General features: G+C 44.6%; 3 protein-coding genes across 3 annotated transcripts; 2 read left to right on the forward strand and 1 right to left on the reverse strand.

Annotated features, from left to right (window-relative positions):
* Positions 1–4428: 4428 nt before the first annotated feature.
* Positions 4429–5589, reverse strand: LOC109785660 (uncharacterized). The gene has a single exon (XM_020344259.1). The coding sequence runs from the start codon at positions 5587–5589 to the stop codon at positions 4429–4431; it is 1161 nt and encodes a 386-aa protein (XP_020199848.1).
* Positions 5590–7421: 1832 nt separating this feature from the next.
* Positions 7422–8448, forward strand: LOC109785659 (probable glutathione S-transferase). Its single transcript, XM_020344257.3, has 2 exons — positions 7422–7839; positions 7931–8448. Exons 1-2 carry the CDS (start codon positions 7519–7521, stop codon positions 8303–8305), a joined length of 696 nt encoding a protein of 231 aa, XP_020199846.1. The 5' UTR covers positions 7422–7518; the 3' UTR covers positions 8306–8448.
* Positions 8449–16369: 7921 nt separating this feature from the next.
* Positions 16370–17336, forward strand: LOC109785658 (dirigent protein 22-like). The gene has a single exon (XM_020344256.4). It carries the CDS (start codon positions 16462–16464, stop codon positions 16987–16989), a length of 528 nt encoding a protein of 175 aa, XP_020199845.1. The 5' UTR covers positions 16370–16461; the 3' UTR covers positions 16990–17336.
* Positions 17337–21275: the final 3939 nt, after the last annotated feature.

The raw sequence follows: 21275 nt of genomic DNA on the forward strand, positions 1-21275 counted from the left end.
TCATCTCGCAAGCCTTTAGTCAAGGGATCAGCAATCATCAGTACTTATATGCCGGAATTAATTGTTTGATCTTGGACTCTATCTTTCACAACAAGATACTTAAGGTCAATGTGTTTGGAGCACCACTTGACTTGTTACTCGAAAGGAAAACTGCAACTTGATTACCGCAGAATAATGTAAGTGGTTTATTTATGTTGTCTACCACTCTAAGTCTAGGGACAAAGTTCTTAAGGCATATGGCTTGCCCGGTAGCCTCAGAACATGCCAAAAACTCTTCTTGCATGGTTGAATATGCAGTAAGTGTCTGTTTGCAGCTTTTCCATTAAATTGATACTCCTGCAAGTGTGAAGATATAGCCTGATCTAGTTTTCTTACTATGATTAGAGCCTGCAAAATCAGCGTCTGAGTAACCCATAATTTCTGGGTTGTCAGTCTTTCTATATGTAAGCATATGATTTTTAGTCCCTTACAGATAGCACTTTACTTTCTTGACAGCTTTACAGTGATCTAAGTCTGAATTAGACTGATATCTGTCAAGCATTCCAGTTACATTTGCTAAGTCAGGACGCGTACATACTTGAGCATACATAATGCTCCCAACAGCACCGAGGCGTAAGGAATTGTCTTCATTTGATCAATCTCAAAAGGCCAAACCTTAGGCAGCATTTGTGTAGCCAAAGGGAAGAGTTGCTGGAGTGGAAGGCGACATCATAAAGATCCTAATATACTACTGAATTGGACATGTGTGGCACCTGCACAATTACTAGTGTCCGATAAAGTTAATAGAGATGATAAAGCTGAACTGCTGTGGTAGGTGGGCCGTCTAATAATTGTACATAATCAAGTCATTAATGTAGGCATGCCTGTTCCACTTTTGAGCCCCTGTATAACGAGCACTCACGGAGCAGCTAGTACACATGAGACATGATGTTTTCCAAGGAGTTGCCGCTTTACCGAGAGCCAGCACGGCGAATCAATTAGAAACAAGGACAGTTCATGGGTTGTCGTAAGAATGAGAGGAATCGGGATCGGTTCTATAAGAATGTCTCGCAAATTTAGGATTCAAATTCCAGCGAGATCAATCTTCCTAGAGGAATGGTTCAGTTTCCAACAAGTAGTTCGTGTACATAGCCTAGTTTTGCTATCTTAGAAGAAATGAAGAATTACATAGGAAATAGTTAATAGGTGTAAAGGCTTGGGTACTGACTAGACCGACTTTCTATTTTGAAAAGGGGATGATCCCAGCCTCTGCATCACATGATGCACACAACCATTTTATTAAACATAGATAAAGTTGAAGTCATCGATTATTAGCCAGTAATACAAATTAAAATAAAACATGACAACTACCGGTTGCACCCCAGACAGTCATAGCTCATCCACGTAATCTACAAGTAGCTCACCAATCAAACTAATTGAGTAAACCCTGCGCAACTGTTTGCAGCCGGCTATACCCAGAGGCTATGAGAGTCTGTGCGTTGACATGATGCAGTGATGACCACATATGGATGGAAGTCATAGGCCTATAGATAACATGTAAGTAATTATGAATAGATGATCTGTTAAAAATGCAGTCATTTCAGCAATTCCATATTGCCCAGGGAATGACACAAACTCCCACACGAATTTGTCCTTTCATCTTATGACAGATACAACTCAACTAGTTTCCAAACAAATTTGGGGTACTCGTTGGCGCTGCTAAATTGTATGTAACATGAATCATGTGTTAGATCAAGGTTGTAAATGGACATGACGGAAATAAATGATGAATTGTCTCGTTCTAATCACAAAACTAACATTTTTGCTACCATGACGATTACGTTTAGTCTGCTGCTTTAGACTAGTCTACAAAGCCTCATTGACCCGTGTAGTGGTCCAGAAGACGGCCAGTGACAAGAAAAACAATCATACAAGGAATATTAATACTCCCTCTGATCCATATTAATAAACGATGATTTAGTAAAAAGTTGTATTAAATCAGCGACAATTAATATGAATTAGAAGGAGTATTGTTAATTTCAAGGAAAAAAAACTACCAACAACTAATCATGGGAGAGAAGTTCTACTCATGAATGTACTAACCTAAGAGCAATTTTGTTTAACTTAGGGGACCAAGTGCACATATCACTCTTCTGTACAAAACTAAAAAGGGAACAATTCAAGAGTATCTCTGACCTTCCCTTAGTTTCATTCCTTAGTGGAATCTTCATAGCGCTTTATTCCAATAACGCACAATCTATGGTAGCTAAACAAACCAAACAATTATTTTACCAGATATATAGTCGCTCGCACCCAACTTCGCTTCGTTTCAGTCCATTTCACAGAAGATGATAAAACACACGAGGGTCGTCATTCGTTTACACACAAAAATGTGCAGCAAAGCCAAAGCAAATGAAGCAACCGGGTCCAGAAGAAGGTGCCGCTGCTCCTCCTTGACAGCAACCCGGTCCACAAGGTGCCGCTGCTCCTCCAAAACGGCCTCGCCATCGACGAGTCGCTCGTCGGGGCGGGCGATGGGGTCTAGAGGTCCGCACCCATTGAGGATGTGTCGGGTTCGGATATCCCTACCCTACTTAACATGTACGCGCCACACAGCCGAGAAACACAAGCACAACAGCGAGCTTGGCCATCAGTGCCATAGGCTATGCCTGGTGGGTCTCTGTAAGACGCTGAGTGCAGCAAAGCGAAAGCAAACTAAGCAACCCGGTCGACAAGAAGGTGCAGCTGCTCCTCCTCGACAGCAACCCGGTCAACAAGGTGCCGCTGCTCCTCCACAAGGGCCTCGCCGTCGCCAAGTCGCTCGTCGGGGAGAGCGGATGGGGGCTAGACGTCGGCACCCGTTGAGGAGGAGGTGTCAGGTTTGGATATCCATACCCTGCTTGACATGTAGGCGCCACGTAGCCGAGAAACGCAAGCACAAGAGCGAGCTTGGCCATCATTGCCATGGGCTATGCCTGGTTCGTCTGTGTAAGACGCTGGGTGCTCACCAGGGCCATTTATAGCCTACTGTCAGCTCCAAGACGAGAGATACAGAGATGCACCGAACGCTGGTTGCGCTACAGCTAAAGCAGTTGACATCCCTCTGCAGTCCAAAGTAAGACAAAATCTCTGCTTGACGACTCTGGAATATATAACATAGAAGCTGATCAACACACAAGATTTATTTGTTTACACACACAACGTGAGTGTACAGAAAAATGAGAGCAAACGACTACGAGCCCACCAAACGAGCCATGGTTCTCTTCGTCTCGCTACAGACCGCGAAGCATACTGAATCAGGCACCCCACATCCATCATCACTTGTTCAAGATTTCTGTCGCCACTGCCAACACAACTTGGCCACGAAGCACCGTTTGCTTCCGAGGTTAATTTCTCTTCTGCAAGGCAAACCGATAAGACAGCACATGTGAACATCATAGAAATAACAGCATTAGGTTTAACAGAGTACAGATTACTAAAGCAAGCAACGCTGCAACTCCACCAGAAACAAAACATCTCCCTCGCCCCCTAAAAATTTAATACACACGCCTCATCATCTTACAGGGTAATTCATCCAACATCCAGAACCACGGCAACAATCCTACAAACACACCTAGGCACAGCAAACTGAAAATGCAATGTGACCAATGGATTCTTTGCAGCAGCAAAAGCGACATTTCTCATCAACCTTCCAATGTCTCTTATCCAAATACAACGACCAAAGTTCTGAGGCAGCTACAACTCAGCTAAACAATGGGTATCTACATTGGACTCATGACCGACACTTCTGTTAGTCTTAATGTGAACTCCATAGTTTGGCCCCTGAATGGATTTGGCGACCTCGATAGAGTGTAAGACTACCTCTGTGTGCATGCCATTGTTTTCTGTGGCGTCAGATCCATGATGTGATCAAAATAAATAGATAGTGACAATAGCAAGGGGAAGGGCTGTGTATATTGATTATTTGTTTGTACCAACCTTGTCTTCCCTCGGCATGACCTGGCGTAGGAGGGAAATTCTAGCTCCCGCTCATTGCAGGAGTGAAGAAAGCGACACACACTACCCAGGCCTTTCTGCGCAAGCCCAACAAGACATTTTTTTAAATTGCAATCTTCCTCTGCAGTATGTATGCGGTTCTATTAAGTGATGCTCTCCATTTATTCCCTAAATGTCCATTTCAATAGTTGTTGCTGTCCTCAATTAACGAAATAAGCAAACCATACCCCAAGACTAATTTGATGAACATTAATTACTGTCAAATATTTGAGGAAGACAATGAGTCAGGGTGTCCATTCATACACAAGTTCATATACATTTGTTGCTAAAGAGTCACATAAATATTTTGATTAATAAACATAAAATAAAAAACTCTAATCCATTAACAATAGTCTCAAGGGAGCAAATGTACCTTGAGAACTTCTGGGCAGTTCTTATACGCATTGTACTGCGTCAACAAATGCTTGGAAGGACCCAAGCCAGTGATACAAAATCCTTCGATACTGATTGCCCTGGGTACTCGGCAACAATTTCATTCAAAGATCTATCAACCAAAGAATACTCGCTCCAGTTCCCAAAGCTTCCAGTAAAGTACAAGCAGTCTCTTCGAACTCCCGGATGATCTGGACCAAGGCAACCAGCAAACTCATGCATATTAAAGAACAAGCTACAACCACCAAGGCTATGTGTCCTCGCCCACTTCCTCTCCTTAGATTGCCACTGGAACACACGGTACAGCCTCCTTCTGATAATTAGCAATAGCTCACCATGACACTCTGCGAGCCAGTCCGCCAAATTACCATCTGGTACTGTATGTGCGCTGAGTTCATCCCCAAGAAACGACAATACCACGGAATTGTTGTCAAGATCGACAACAGCAAGACGATAATTTGGATAAATCAACGCATAGAGGGTGTCTTTCACGAACATCAGACTGTGAAGGTTGTAGCCCTCATCGCACCGCGCCGCTTGCCACTGAGCATCCCCAATGCGGCAGTAGTAGATGTCGCGGTGCCATGGCGTGAAGGCAAGGATTAGGTCATTGGAAAAGAGAATACCTCCAACGCATTTCGGGGGATCAGGCAGGCGGGCTCGCTCACCTGTGAGGAGGTGGCGGATGCGGAGCTCGGGGCGGCTGGCGCCGGCGCTCATGCCTTGTATGGCGACGCGACAGCCGAAGGAGTGGAAGCAGGTGAGGCTGCGGACTTGGGGGGTGAAGAGCCGGCCGAAGCAGGTGGGTCTTATTCCATGGGCTAGGCGGGCGCGTGGGAGGCGGAAGCGCAGGATGCGGCGGAGGGGGACGTGGAAGAGCGCGGCAGACGTCTTGTGCTGGACGAGGAGTAGCGGACCCTGCGAGGCGAGGGTTGAGGAAGACAGCGGGAGGCGAGCCCGGTAGGCGCGGCAGGCAGCGCGGAGGGCGAAGATGTCCTCGAGGGTCGTCAAGCGGCTTGCGATCAACGGGATCAGCTCCGGTAGGAAGTAGGGCGATGGCGAGGTGGTTTCTTCGGGGTTTGTGGAGGATGACGACGAGGACGTGGTGATTGTGGAGGCGAGGGCGGTGGCCGCAGGCAAGCACCTTGTCCGGCGCTTCCCCGACTTCCCCAACGAACCCATTCCTCGCCGCCGCATCTTCACCGAGTGCGACGCTGCGTGCGGTACTGGAGGTGAATGTTAACGTGGTCATATTCTGTTGTACATGATCTCCTCATATCTAGGATCTGCTCCAACGGCAGGCCTAGGTTCCACTTATAGGGTGTTCGCTTTTCCCTCTGAGAAACAAATGCGTGTACACCGTAACTGAATAACACATCAGAGAATATTTAGGTCTAACTGTGAGTTTTGTAGGACAAAGCTAAGCTTTATTGACAATAATCCACATGAAGTGGGATAGAAATCGGATTATGGGGCTTAGCGGACCAGACATGGCACCCTGGACCGAGAGCAAGAGAATGCTTAGCTAGACTATAAGCCTCGCTGTTGATGCCGCGACTTTCAAAAATAAATCTTTTATTATATATATTATTAAAAGGATAGAAAACGAACGGTGAAGAGTTATCGTTTTAGAGTTATGATATCTAAACAGCCTAGATTCATCAGTACCAAGCTATCTGGACATCCTAAATTCTGTACGCTAGAACAGACCACGCACAAGAATTAACCAAGCTAGATGTATAGAGTCAGTTACCTGTACATATATGTTTACAAAGGCAAACTACAACCTGACTTCCGGCAAGAAGACATGCATATAGTACAATTACCGTGGTTCATGGATGATGGGTATGGTTTCCTTCTTCGGCGTCTTAGTCATGGTTGGGTGCCAGATCTGGAGTTCGATGACGTGTCCGGGGTGTTTCACCGGTCTGATTCGTTCAACGGCAAGGGCTTCACTTTTGGCGAGCCACCTTCGAGGTCGGCAAAGCTGCATATCAGCTATGTAGCCACGTCGAGCTCAGGTGAGGAGGTGATTCATCATTCTTTTTTTTGGTGGCTGTTGTCGTGCTGCTGGAGGCAGGTGACAGACATTGGTGTCAAGCTCAGAGATGTTCTACTATCTTTTCAGTTTTCTCATGTTAGTCTTTACTTGACTTGTACTTTAAACTTTATGATACGAATGAGACAAGTATTATCATGCAATAAAATACTACAACTACCATGCAAATAAACTGCAATCGATGCAAAGAAAAAAGGCACGCATGTATATGGTACAAAGTACATAGGACACATATAAGGCATGCCACCTCTGTTGTAGACACATGGCAGATGTCTGCCGACTGTGAACCGTAAGCCGGGTGCTTTTTCCAGTAGGTACCGTGTGATCCCTATAAGCCTAGAGCTTTTTTGCAACACTTGTCTTATAGATGGCCAGAAGCTGAGTCCTTTGGATTTGTTGGGTGTTATTTTTTTTCAAGAGTCGGCCTAGAGGAACATAAGCCGAGTACCCGAAAAATAGCTCACGGCTTATAGGCTAAAACAGGGAAAAACATGATTTTCTTGTAATGTATATAAAAGGTGGATTACAACTCGGACAAAATAGTGTAACTACAACCGGGATAGCATCTTCGAATCTTATCTTACAAGTCACAACCCAGCCAAGAAAAAAAACAAAATAAAAAGTGGCCGGCCAGTGCCACGAGAGGCCGGACCAACAGAAAAAAGACAATGGTCACGGAAATCAATGATGCACGATAGATCCAACAATTAAAAACTTAGATGTGACATCTATAAAAATACATTTAGATGTGACTTACTCCACTACTATGCGCCGAGTAGCATTTCCGGTATACAATCGGTTGCACTTTCCAATGTTAAATCACAATGCGCCGAAGGAGGAAGCATCGAGGAAACTTCTCGGAAGCACCGAAACGAAACCATTTGATGGAGATCTTAACAAGAAGTATGTTTCAGCTTCCTGGAGAAGTTTCAATCTCATATCCCAGTATAAAATACCACAGAGCCATCGGACATATCGGCCGGCTCCCAGAGCTCAGTCTCACCAACTATGTACTACACCTGATTTGCAGGAGAGCGAGCTAGGCAGAGACGATGAGCTCCCCAGCGGCGGCCGTGAAGGTGATCGGCGCATTGGACAGCCCGTTCAGCCACCGCGCCGAGATCGCCCTGCGCCTGAAAGGAATCCCTTACGAGCTCATCCCAGAAGACCTGAGAAACAAAAGCGAGCTGCTGCTGGCCAACAACCCCGTCCACAAGAAAGTTCCCGTGCTCCTCCACGGCGACCGCGCCGTCTGCGAGTCCCTCCTTATCGTCGAGTACGTCGACGAGGCCTTCCCCGGCCCACCCCTCCTCCCCGCCGACCCATATGAGAGGGCCATGGCCCGCTTCTGGGCCAGCTTCATCGACGGCAAGGTAGGCAACCAACCCGACGGTGGCCGCACACCTCAGTCCTCGCCCTTCTTCAGTCGCGGATAACCACTGATTTTTTGCCTGCACCGTGCAGTGCTCGAAGGCGTACTGGCTGGCGCTGTGGGCGGAGGGCGAGGCGCAGGAGGGGTTTATGAAGGAGACCAAGGAGAACTTCGCGCTGCTGGAGGCGCAGCTGGAGGGGAGGCGGTTCTTCGGCGGCGACGCCATCGGTCTTGTCGACATCGCGGCATGCGGGTTAGCGCACTGGCTGGGCGTCTTCGAGGAGGTCGCCGAGGTGAGACTGGCCACCGAGGACGAGTTCCCTCGCCTCTGCCGCTGGGCCAAGGAGTACGTGTCCGACGAGAAGGTGAGGGCGTGCCTGCCGGACAGGCCGCAGCTGCTCGCCCGCTTCGCTGCCAACAAGGGGATGTTCATGGCCATCGCCAAGTCCATGCTGCCGCCCAAGTAGCTAGCCGGTGTGTCTATGTCCATGCATGGATGTGCACGTGGGCGCGCATGGGTGTGTGTGTCTATGCCCAGCCAGCGATCGCTGTTGTGTCAGCTTGTGCTGTTTTGCTGGACAGAATAAAAAAGACGAACGTATTGGACGAAGCAATGTGTAGGACAAAGTTTCGTGGGATCCCTCCCATGGTTGTGCTGCCCCTGGAGCATGCACTCCTCGACTTAAGGTAGGAGGAAGCCACGTCTTCCACGGTGCTACGCGTCCAGGCGACTCATTTACCGCCGACGGCTGACGAGCCGTGGACACAAAGGCACCAATCGCCATGCAATGTGCCCCACTAGTATCCATTGAGCGCGTTTTACAATTTTTCGAACGTGCTTTTTAGTTTTTATGCTACAAATGTAAGTGCACCGGATACGTCCTCCTTTGTGGGCTAGTTCTTCCAGGTTAGTGAAGTAGCTAGTTCTTCCAGGTTAGTGAAGTAGCTAGTTCTTCCAGGTGGCGCAAGATATCTTCAGAAGGGAGCATGGCTGGGGAGCTAACGTTCGAAGACTGTGCCAATGATACTTGATTTGTTGTGCTGGATTATGAGTTTGTTTTTCTATGGTTTTTAGGTGTTTTGCAGAGTATTGTTCTAAGTGTTGTGTTGCATTCCTTATTAGATACGATCCGTATGTCTAGTAATGTAGATTGTTTTCCTTCCCTGATGCGTATGTCTGCATCGATGCCGAGGGCTCTTTGTAAATTGGAATTGTCCGTTAGAGCTATGCACTATTTATGTTCAACCATCAAATGAAGTACGTCAAAGAGTCTTTGCCCAAGCCCAATATCCCACCCACGAGTCTATTCCTTAGCATACTCTTTTGCATTTCAGTTTTGCTACGTCTCAGTCGACTTAGACTTCGTTATGTCTCAGTCGATGTTATATTCCATTGATCTTGCATTAAGATTCGTACAAAAATTTCCTTTCAGTTTTTTCTTTTTCTTCTCATATACTATATCACTTGAGTGAGACTTGGTTAAGTCTCAATCGACTGAGACCTAGACACACCCTTTGCATTTTACCAAAAAAAAAAAGCATGCACGCTGGTTCTCTCCTCCTATCTCCCCCATCCTCCTCCTATGCCAGCTGCAGCCCCAATAATTGACCTTCCGTAGATGCTATGATGCTACACGGGAGCTAGTTTAGGACAGATCCAAGAGTTGCATGTTGACATGTATATAGTGCCTGGATTTGAATGATCAACGGATGCTTAGGACATGTATATAGTGCCCGGATTTGATTGATCAGCGGATGATAGCTTGCTAATATATGTATCTGTGCTGGTTTCGACGCCGGTGGTGGCAAGGTGTGCGTAGCAGGTGGCAGAGTGCATCTGTGTGCGGGCGGTCGGCCACGACAGCTGGATGCATTGGCAAGAAGAAAAGCATCTCCGCAGAAGATTGGTTCCATGGAGTCACAAAAGCATCCTCGAAAAACCCTAGCTTCGTTCTTCTCCATGTCATCATCAACTTTGAAGTTCCATGAGACAGACGTGCAGCCTGGACAACTTTTCATGTAGGACTGCACGCTGGTGGCCTCTCCTGACGTGCGTGAGCACGATGGCATGATGCGGGAGGCCGATTGGACGACCTCCAATCAGGATTGCGCGCACATATGAAACGGCGCAGGCACGGCGGCACACACACACACACACACACACACACACACACACACACACACACAACTTGCTTGATTCCAAGGCGCACACACACGACTTGGCTTGATTCCAATTAGACACACAATTATGATCTGTATTTGGGTCAGGCTGCTGGATTGATTCCAATGCAAAGCTAGCTACGTTTAGACATTTTTTCATTTTTTTTCTTCTTAAAGGGTAATGTTAATGCCACTAATTCATTATTTCTTAGAAAACTTTATTATTTTTATTTTGTTTAGTTTTTGTTTCATTTTCTTCTTCTTAAAGGATAATACCAATGCAACTAATTCATTATTTCTTATAGACCTTCATTATTTTTTTGTTTTAGTTTTTGTTCCACTTTATTTCTTTTTAAATGGTAATACCAAGGCCACTAATTCATTCTTCCTTTAGACAACTTCGTTATTATGATTTAGTTTTTGGTTTTGTTTTATTTTTTCTTCCTTAAGGGTAACACCAATGCCACCAGTTCATTAAACTTCTTCTTGGTAGACCTTACTATGATATGTTTACTCTTGCATATTATTAAAAAACACAATTTATGAATAAATTATGTGCATTTTTTTCATTTTTCATTTTTATTTTCTTTCTTCACAAAGGGCAAATACCAATGTCACTAATTTATTTTTTCTTAAAAGACTTCATTATTTTGATTTTATTTTATTTTTTCGTCATTAAGATAATACAAATGCCACTAATTCATTCCTTTTTAGGGAACTAGTTTTTTTGCCAAAAAATGCTATGTATATTTATTTTTGCATATTCTAAGAAAGTGCAATTTTCATATCAATTGTGTAATTATTTTGTTTTATGGTTTTTCATTTCCTTTCTTCTGAAGGGGTAATACCAATGCCACTAATTCATCCTTCTTAGAAAACTTTATTATTTCAATTTTTTTTATTTTTTATTTATATTTTCTTCTTAAAGGGTAGTTTGTCGTCTCCATGTTGTAATTTTTTGTTTTCGTTTTTGTCAGTCATCTTGGATTGATCGGGGACAAGTGAGCTACTTGAACGTCTGAGTCATACAAATCCCTAAATTATGTATATATCTAAGATACCGGAACTTGTACTATTTTATTTACATGTATATTCAATTCATTTGATGTACTTTTGGAAGAGCTGAGGTTTTCGTGTCATGTACCTGGGAATGGGTGGGAAGTACTGTTGGGCAAAGCCTGAATCTAATGTTAATGTACTCGAATTATGGATTTATTATAATTAGATAATCCGCCAATGAAATTAGAATAACAATATTCTAGCAATATTCTATATGTAATACCTATTGTTAACTAAATTTAGTCAGTTTCCTTCAATGTATCTCAATATGACAATGTTCCTGGTGTGAACATTTTAACTTAGCGTAAATGTAGTAGCTGTCCTCTATAAGTTATGTACATCCGAAAATTCTATGGTTGATTCTTCATATCTACTTTCTTATTTCTAAATCTCATTTCTGACTGTACAAACTAAAGAACATTTGTGCACATTACTTGATAGTTAAAACTTAAGACATAAAAGTATTGGCTGTTTTGCTGACCTGGCATTTTCCATTTATAGATGACGGTGTTCAAATACAAGTATAGATTATCACATTGCTACAAGCATACAATTATATTTCTCTATCCTTTTTTTAAAGAATGCCATCATGGCTGCTTTATTGAACTTGTAATAAGGTCTATACCTTTGATTCTGCCTAGACAAGCTTATGTCAATAGACATCGAATCTAATATTAAACCCAACATGACTATTAACCCTTGGTTTGGTATTGTGGTGACAATCATGCTCCCATTTACCCATGGTAGCTTTTTTCTATTTTAGTCTTTATTTGACCTACTCTTTTCATCCTTTCATTGTTTGCTTTTCATAGCCAATTATAAAATGACCACATCACAACACAATTTATCAAACACAAATTGACCCTAATCAACACAACAATGCTTCAAATTCTTTCCATGCATTTCACGACATAATTATAAAGGGTTGAAGGAAGATTATTTGTGTTCGCTATGTATGATGAGAGTTATTAGTGAGAGGTCGCATCCTCTCTGGGCCGACTTCAATATGGAGCGGCTGCTCTACAGCAGCATGAATGCGGGTAGCTGGCGCCAGGCGGGAACGTGCGAGTCGGCGTTGGAGATGCCCTTTGGAATAGAGGATTAAGAAAAGGAGTCACGTGTTGTTGTAGCACTCTTATCACGAAAACATAAAACATCAAGGTTGCACCATTACAACGTCACAAATGTAGGATAACCTATGCACTTATGAAGTGGTGGAGCTACAACATACTTGCTGGGCGGGCCAATTAAAGGAAACCACACAACATTATAGCTTGTAGTTATAATTGCTACTTTTCAAATTTTCTCTCTACTAGTTACTACTGGCATAATTATTGCTTGCATCTACATGGTACATATGTTTAAAATATTCTACTGAGGACCTAATTTGTGTCGATCACTCTCTATATACTGGTCTCTCTCTCTCTCTCTCTCTCTCTCTCTCTCTCTCTCTCACACACACACACACACACACACACACACACACACACACACACACACACACACACACACATATAAACCTATGCAACTCATCAACGCCTCCACCAGTCAAGCACTCATCACTTGAACATGCTGCTGAGTTGCATGCATCGTCATGAGCCATGGCTCAGTTCAAGCTTATCCTTGTACTTTTAAAATGTTTGGAAAATCATTAAACTCCTTGAAGATAGTTTTTGAACTTTCGGAAGCCAACAATTCCCTATATTTCGGGTTTTCTGGTCAAATCTTTTTTTTTCACTTGGTCTGTAATGTTCTAGAAGCCATCCTTATACTTCAAATAACAATAGTTAAATTTAGAAGTTTTCTTTAATTATTTTAAACTGAATTAAAAATTCCTAGAAGCCCGCCCTTCTCCATTCTAAAAGCCCCCCCCCCCCCCCTCCCAAATTATTAGACGCTCACTGATACGATTTTGAAAATTTGTTTGTGTATTTTTGGAAATAGATCCTTCTAGCATCCCAACAGAGTCCTCGGACAAAGTAAAAGCGATGCTTTTCTTTGGCTACTACTAAATTACATTTTTACTTAATTAAGCGCTCTCCATTGTCGGGCATTTCTCCTTAACTATCTTATAAATAAAATTTGATCTACACGCCCTCACTTCTGAAATCAATGGATCTTGGATGCACTTGCATAGTTGAGCAATTTTGATTTTTTAAATATATTCTAGGATTTTTATTAAATGTATTTGCCACATAGATTTAGTATTCTTTTGACACTGATTTTCTTAATATTTTCTATAAACAGTTTGTGCATGTTACATACAGATTCAGCAGTGTATATGTAGGTGTGGTTTAAGTACATGCATGATAGGTATAGTACACGCATAGGGGCATATATGTGTTTTGCTTATGTGTGTGGTTATTTTTGGAGTAGAAAAAGTAGTTCACATACCTAAATGCATGCACACACAACATACTTACCTAGCTCTGTCACACATGCATGGTACCTTCATTAGTAGTCGCTAGAAAAAAAATTAATTTGGTAGGTGATCTTACCTTGCACGTTTCCTAGCGTGACACGAATGGACTCTTTGGCTGAAGGGCACTGCTAGGCGCCGGCGCGCCGGCCGCAATTTTAAGCCAGTCAGCGCCCTAGCGTTGGATACCGACACACGTGACCGTCAGATCTAGAGAGAAAAAAAAAGAAAAATCCCCTCCTCGCTCGCATACAACTCTGAGCACAACTCCATGAACCGCCCGCGCCTCGCCCTAGCAGCTCGCCGAGCCGCTCGCCGGAGCTGCTCGTCGGCACGCTCACCGGAGCCGTTCTTCGGGATTGCAGAACGACCGCCAATGGGTCCTCAGCGCGTGGTCACCAACAGATTGCAGCTCTAATCCCCTTCCTCGGCTGCTTCCAGCTTGCGATTCGCCATGGTTGCAGCATCCCCCAGATCGACGTCACCGCCTCTGGCTTGCCGCCGCCGTCGGCTTGCATCTGGTGTCCTACAAAAAAACTGAAAACAAAACAAAATCCTTGAAGCAAATAGTTACTAGGTTCCAGCAAGAAAAGGCTTCAGTTCCAGCATAACAAATTCAGTAGCAAAAAATAGCTCCAATCGTCAGTTGTAGCAAAAACAATACCAGCTTCCAGCAAAAGAATAGATCGGTTCCAGCAAAAACAAATTCAGAGGAGAAGAGCTCCACAGTCGATTGTAGCAAAAAACAAGATAGTTCCAGCAAAATAATATGCCGGTTCCAGCAAAAAGAACACCTCGCAACCAACCGAGGGCTGACAATGTCGCCAAAAATCATGCCTCGCCGCCGGTGGTCACGAAACAAAAACATCTCAGCGATCCAGCAAAAGAATTTACGGTTGTAGCAAAAAAAAAGATGGTGGAAGCAAAAAATGACTGGTTCACCTCGCAGCTCCACCGGACCTGGTTGTAGCTCCGCCGGACAACGCTTCCAGCTTTTCTCGGCCATGGTTGTAGCACTCCCTCGCCAGCATGTAGGAGCCTTGCAGCTCCGCTAGACCGTGGTTCCAGCTTTCTCCGACCATGGTTGCAGCTCCTCGAAACTACGGTTCCAGCACCGCGCCAAGCCAATCCACGCCGGCGGCCACATAGCTTGCAGTTGCCGGCCGGTCTCCAGCACCATACCTCATCGGTGCCGCAGGCCATGACCTCGCCCCTTGCCACACGCGGTGGTGGGTTACTCTCAAGGTAGCGCCCGTTCGCGGCGGAGTTTGACGCGGGATAGACAGAGGGCAGGTAGGTGCCGGATCGATGACGGTCATCGCCGGCGACCGGTGAGAAGTTATTTGGGAGCCACAGGGAAAGAGGGGCGTGAGGGGATAAGAGGGAATAGTTAGTGGTGGAACGAATGGCTAGAACTCTAGGAGCGCTTCGTGCCGCAGGATAACAAAGAGTAAAGCGGTGGTGCGTGGGGCCGTCACCAGCGTGGACGTGACAGGCCGAGTTTCAGCCGGTCGACCGGTTCTAAACGTTTCCCTTGGCTGAAGCAATCTCCCTTGGAAACATACGGACTGCCACTCTTTTCAATCGAATACGGGAGAGTCCAAAGTGAGGAAGACTCGTGCATGGCATAGGGGAGCACCTTTCATCTTTCATCGATGGCTGTGAACAAATAATATATTAATTGGATGGACGAAATATCTTAGTTTGTAAACTAATCTTACTGATGTGGGTTAACATGGAACCTCGTTTGTTGCTTCCAATTAGTAAATATAAATATAAAGATTAATTTTAAAATTTAATAGCTAAACTAATCTTACTGATGTGGGTTAACATGGAACCTCGTTTGTTGCCTCTAATTAGTAAATATATAAGATATATGACCGGGTTGGTAGATCCCTATATCCACAGTCAAATATGGGAAGGACATGGGATGTCCGCGCAGCCCTCCATGTAGGTGTGGCCCATCCCGGATCACTTTTTCTTTTCCTTTATTCTTCCGTTTCTCTTTGTCTCTCCATCTTCGTCAATCACATACATTTGACCGGGCAATTTAAGGAAGATGTAGGGAACATGGTTGCATGCATGCATAAATGAGGGTCAAAACGAACACACCTGACCGGCAACGTCCGTGGGCGTTTGGAGACCAATATTAGCCAATCATGGTTGTATATGCTCTTAGGTCCTCAAGTAGGGTTCTGATTTACCACCACCAAGTCGTACTTCCTCTGTCCGAAAATACTTGTCGAAGAAATGAATGTATATAGACGTATTTTAGTTGTAAATACATCTATTTTTATCCATTTCTCCGACAAGTATTTCCCAAGGGTGGGAGTAGGTGTTAGTGCTGCAGGACATTTTCACCTTGTGCTAGCTGGCTCCAGAGCATGGGAGGCTTTGTTCAGCAAGGGAGAGAGTCGATCTAGAACAGAGAACCAAAAGCACTCGTTTGGTGTCACTCTTCAATCTCTGTCTTCCATCACCTCACATTCCTCCGTATTTCCATCACCTCACATTCACTCACACAACCGAGGAGTGTATCATATCTATAGACGTACATGACACAACTGATCTAACAAGTACCAACTTTCCCTCACACGTACAATATCGACTTCACTACAGCACTGCTACAAGAGTACGGCTCTCTAGAGACACCACTCTAATACAAATTTTCTAAAGTGCTACAGGAAATGAAACCACCATACCGCCTGCTAGCTAGAAAGATACGGACCACAATGTACGCCGCCCTGCGAGGACGGTGGTTGCGCACTGTTGCAGATGAGCCGTTGTACCTACTGCGAAGTAACTTCTAGTAGTTCCCTTGCTGAAGCAACGAGCCGACTTTCGTAATGCGCCGCGTAATGTACGTATACCCGCTTTCGCGCCTAGCCGCAGCGCATAAATACTAGCGTACGCACACAGCACGCGTTACAGCCAAGCCCAGAAAAGCATCACAACAGCAAAGCACCGACTACTCAAGGGAAATCCATGGCCTCTGCCGCGCTCTTGGTCCTCCTCGCCCTGGCCACCATGCAGCCGCAGACCACGTCGTCCCAGAAGGAGACGCACCTCAAGGTGTACTGGCACGACGTGGGGAGCGGACCGGACCCGACGTCGGTGCCTGTGGCGCGCGCGGCCACCACCAACGCTTCCAAGGCAGCCTTCGGCCTCGTGATCGTCATCGACGACCCGCTCACTGACGGGCCCGGCCTCAACTCATCCAGGCTCATGGGCCGCGCCCAGGGCACCTACATCGCCGCCGGCAAGGACCAGCTGGCGCTGCTCATGCTCATGAACTTTGTCTTCACCGCCGGCAAGTACAACGGCAGCAGCGTCGCCATTATGGGTCGCAACGCCGTGTTCACCGAGGTTCGTGAGATGGCTGTCGTCGGCGGTACCGGCGTTTTCAGGTGGGCTCGGGGGTACGCACAGGCCAGGACGCACACCTTGGACCTCAAGACCGGCGACGCCACCGTTGAGTACAACGTATTCGTCATGCACTTGTCCCGGCCGTGATCAAATTTTACCCAGAGTTAAATACCATGAATAAGAATTGTATGCTCTGGCTGCTGTTTAACTTGGTTTCATTTCATACAATGGAGCTGCTTTCCGTGAACCTTTTTCCCGAATTCGTGTGATGTCAATGACAATGAAATGTTTCCGCAAAAAGAATGACAATGAAATGAATGGTGTTGTTGTTTATGTGTTACAAGTCGTTCTTCTTCTTTTTGATCTTTTATTAGGCTGTGTGCATAGTTGATATCCCGACTTAGTCTTGATATTGTATCATTATAGAGGTCAGATGTAATTGTTATGAAGATGTTATCATCTTAATCTTAATATGTTACTACTAAAAAAGAAAATTAATTACATCATTGCTGTTGCTTTGATTCTCATCAAAATAGCCAAGAATGTCTGATGTAACAGTGCCAAGAAGGGATTGTAGTAAGTTGGAACCACATGGAACACTTCCTGTTGTACATCGGATAGGAAACAATTATCAGACGTTTCATACGCTGTGAATATAGTGTTGGTTTTCTCTCGTATACTAGATCAATGATGGCGCATGTTGTCACGTCCATCCATTGTTTCTATTAAAGGAGAGTCAAAACGTTGGCCTCACCACATTCTGCCCTCCGTTAATTTTCTTTATCGCCCTTCTCCACTCCTCTTTTGATTTTTTTTCTACTCACCCATCTCTCTCACATAAGTAAAACTCGCTCTTTCTATCTCCGACTGCGTCTAGTTTTCTCATGTGTTTTTCCTTACCAAATCAATCATCTCCTAGGTTCCCAACCATGTCTGCTCCATCGCCCCGCGATGGCTATCCACTCCCGCTCCAATACCTCCGCCATGGTCCCACTTAGACGCCATTGCCGCCTTGCTCACACGATCCTGCCACCACCACCTTGCTCGTGCAGCTGGTGTCGGTGGTGGAGGAGAGGAGGCATGACCATCTGACATACATGGCCTGAAGAACCGCAGCGACAAGCAATGTGCGTGGGTGCAGGTGGGCGCGGTGACGGCACGTCCAAGGTGGTGCAGGTTTCCATGCTGGGCACAGGCAATGGCTCAACCTATTGACAAACAACTTCTGCCCCCTTGACCCAATCTTCATCTACCCATCCATGATCCGTCGTGAATTGAAATCCTATCATCCATTTCATGCATGCAAACCAAATATTAAACAATTTATGTAACGACTATCGTATAGCAAGTCATAAGTCATAACCATGCCATAGCTAGGCAATCCTCGCCTTGGGCTTAAGGGTGTTCACTATGAGCTCATCCTCAAGGACCCCGAGGATGAGAGTGAACTGCCTTTCCCGCACAACCATGTCCACGAGAAGCTGTCGATGCTCCTCCACGGTGGCTGGGTCGTCATCTGCGCGTCACTCTCCATCGTGGAGTGATATGGACAAGACCTTTGATAGCCCGCCGCTCGTGCTTGCGACGTGCATGGCTGAGGAATGGCCCACTTATGGGCTTAGTTCGTCAACGAGAAGGTGAGTATCTCGCTGCAATCATGAACCGATCAAAACAGCTTGCTTTACTGTTGATATTTACAATAATAAATTTATTAAAAATGGAACTAGAATATATCAGAATAATATCTTCCACATTCTCCTCATGCATGAATAGTAGCATCAGTAAATAGAGGTTGGCTGCATGTTATAGTGCATCGTGATATGCATTCTGGCGTCAGGGGAATGACTTTTGCTGAAAAATAAAAAATAAAAATCGGTGATGTGGACGCATTGCATATACTTGATGATGTGGATGGCTTCCATGTGTTTAATGATTCATAGAGCTTTCCTGTGCCGGAAAAGAAATATGGAGGGATTACATTTACTTGATGACATGGAGTGATATGTGGCATGTGTGGTAAAGTGAGGTGCGTGCATGTTTAGAAAAACAGGAGTAGTGAGGATCAACTATTCATGCATATATGATTTATTAACGATCAAGATTTGTTGTTAACTTTCTATCCACTTTGTTAATTGCTAGACGCCTATATGCAGTGCTTTATGTATATGGCGGGGCTGCTGAGCTGGATGGGCCTTGGCGAGGTTGGCAATGCAGAACCTAACGCTGCTGGAGGGATGGCCTCTGTAACGGACCAAGAGGTTCTTCGAAGGCGACACCATTGGCTTCCTCGACATAACAGCGGGCGCAATTACACTATGGCTGGAAGTGTTTGAAGCGGTGATGACCGGCAAGTATAAGGAATCTATCGTAGTCCTTTTGATAAGCAAGAGTGTCGAACCCAACGAGAAGCAGAAGGAAATGACAAGCGGTTTTCAGCAAGGTATTCTCTGCAAGCACTGAAATTATCGATAACAGATAGTTGTGTGATAAGATAATTCGTAACGGGTAACAAGTAACAAAAGTAACTAAGGTGCAGCAAGGTAGCCCAATCCTTTTTGTAGCAAAGGACAAGTCTGGACGAACTCTTATATAAAGCAAAGCGCTCCCGAGGACACATGAGAATTATTGTCAAACTAGTTTTCATCATGGTCATATGTTTCGCGTTCGTTACTTTGATAATTTGATATGTGGGTGGACCTGTGCTTGGGTGTTGTCCTTCCTTGGACAAGCCTCCCACTTATGATTAACCCCTCTCGCAAGCATTCGCAACTAAGAAAGAAGAATTAAGATAAATCTAACCATAGCATGAAACATAGGGATCCAAATCAGCCCCTTACGAAGCAACCCATAAACTAGGGTTTAAGCTTCTGTCACTCTAGCAACCCATCATCTACTCATTACTTTCCAATGCCTTCCCCTAGGCCCAAATAATGGTAAAGTGTCATGTGGTCGACGTTCACATAACACCACTAGAGGAGAGAAAACATACATCTCATCGAAATATCGAACGAATACCAAATTCACATGATTACTTATAACAAGACTTCTCCCATGTCCTCAAGAACAAACGTAACTACTCATAAAGCATATTCATGTTCATAATCCTAGGAGTATTAATTATCATAAAGGATCTGACATATGATCTTCCACCGAATAAACCAACTAGCATCAACTACAAGGAGTAATCAACACTACTAGCAACCCACGGGTACCAATATGAGGTTTTGAGACAAAGATCGGATACAAGGGATGAACTAGGATTTGAGAGGAGATAGTGCTGGTGAAGATGTTGACGGAGATTGCCCCCCTCTCGATGAGAGGATCGTTGGTGATGACGATGGCTTCGATTTCCCCCTCCCGGAGGGAAGTTTCCCCGGCAGAACAGCTCCGCCGAAGCCCTAGATTGGTTCTGCCCAAGTTCCGCCTCAAGATGGTGGCGCTTCGTTCCGAAAGCTTTCTTCTGACTTTTTTCTAGGTCAAAACACACCATATACCAGAAGATGGGCACCGGAGGCCTACCAGGGGGCCCACAAGGCAGGGGGCGCGCCCCCACCCTCGTGGATGGCTGGTGGCCCCCCTCTGGTACTTTCTTCACCCAATATTTTTTATATATTCCAAAATAATCCTCCGTGAAGTTTCATGACTTTTAGAGTTGTGCAAAATAGGTCTGTAATATTTTCTCCTTTTCCAGTCAAGAATTCCAGCTGCCGGCATTCTCCCTCTTCATGTAAACCTTATAAAATAAGAGAGAAAATGCATAAGTATTGTGCTATAATGTGTAATAACAGTCCATAATGCAATAAATATCAATATAAAAGCATGATGGAAAATGGACGTATCAACTCCCGCAAGCTTAAATTGAAAAATATGTCCACATGTTTAGAGGTAGAGGTATCGATAAATAAAATACGGACATGAGGGCATCATGATAGTCTTTAGAACAACAACATATAATGTCATATAATTTCTTATACTAAAGTAACAATTCGTTCACAAGGTAAAGTATGAATCAGAAACTTTATTTAAAACTAACAAACTTTGATCTCAGTCATCGAAGCAATTGCAATTTATCATAACATCGGAAAGAGTCAATATAAGAGCTTTTCAGCAAGTCCACATACTCAACTATCGTTTAGTTTTTCACAATTGCTAACACTCACGCGATACTTATGGGTTCAAAGCTTCAATCGGACACAGAGAAAGATAGGGGCTTATAGTTTCACCTCCCAACATTTTACCTCAAGGGTAATGTCAACAATAATACTTTATGGTAACCTACATCCGAATGGATATATATCTAGATCTCTCCAACAAGTAGTGCTTGCCAAAAAGAAAAAGTGTAAAAAGGAAAGGTGAAGATCACCATGACTCTTGTATAAGGGTAGGAGATAAAAGTAAAAGATAGACCCTTCGCAGAGGGAAGCAGAGGTTGT

The sequence above is a fragment of the Aegilops tauschii genome, chromosome 3 (assembly GCF_002575655.3).
Source record: "Aegilops tauschii subsp. strangulata cultivar AL8/78 chromosome 3, Aet v6.0, whole genome shotgun sequence".
Taxonomy (NCBI): Eukaryota; Viridiplantae; Streptophyta; class Magnoliopsida; order Poales; family Poaceae; genus Aegilops; species Aegilops tauschii.

What these genes read in the sequence shown, in the direction of transcription:
- LOC109785660 (XM_020344259.1), bottom strand. Translation starts at nt 5,589, where the DNA reads ATGGGTTCGTTGGGGAAGTCGGGGAAGCGCCGGACAAGGTGCTTGCCT.
- LOC109785658 (XM_020344256.4), top strand. Translation starts at nt 16,462, where the DNA reads ATGGCCTCTGCCGCGCTCTTGGTCCTCCTCGCCCTGGCCACCATGCAG.
- LOC109785659 (XM_020344257.3), top strand. Translation starts at nt 7,519, where the DNA reads ATGAGCTCCCCAGCGGCGGCCGTGAAGGTGATCGGCGCATTGGACAGC. An exon ending in CCAGCTTCATCGACGGCAAG is followed by an intron (nt 7,840 to 7,930) that starts GTAGGCAACCAA and finishes TGCACCGTGCAG; the next exon opens with TGCTCGAAGGCGTACTGGCT.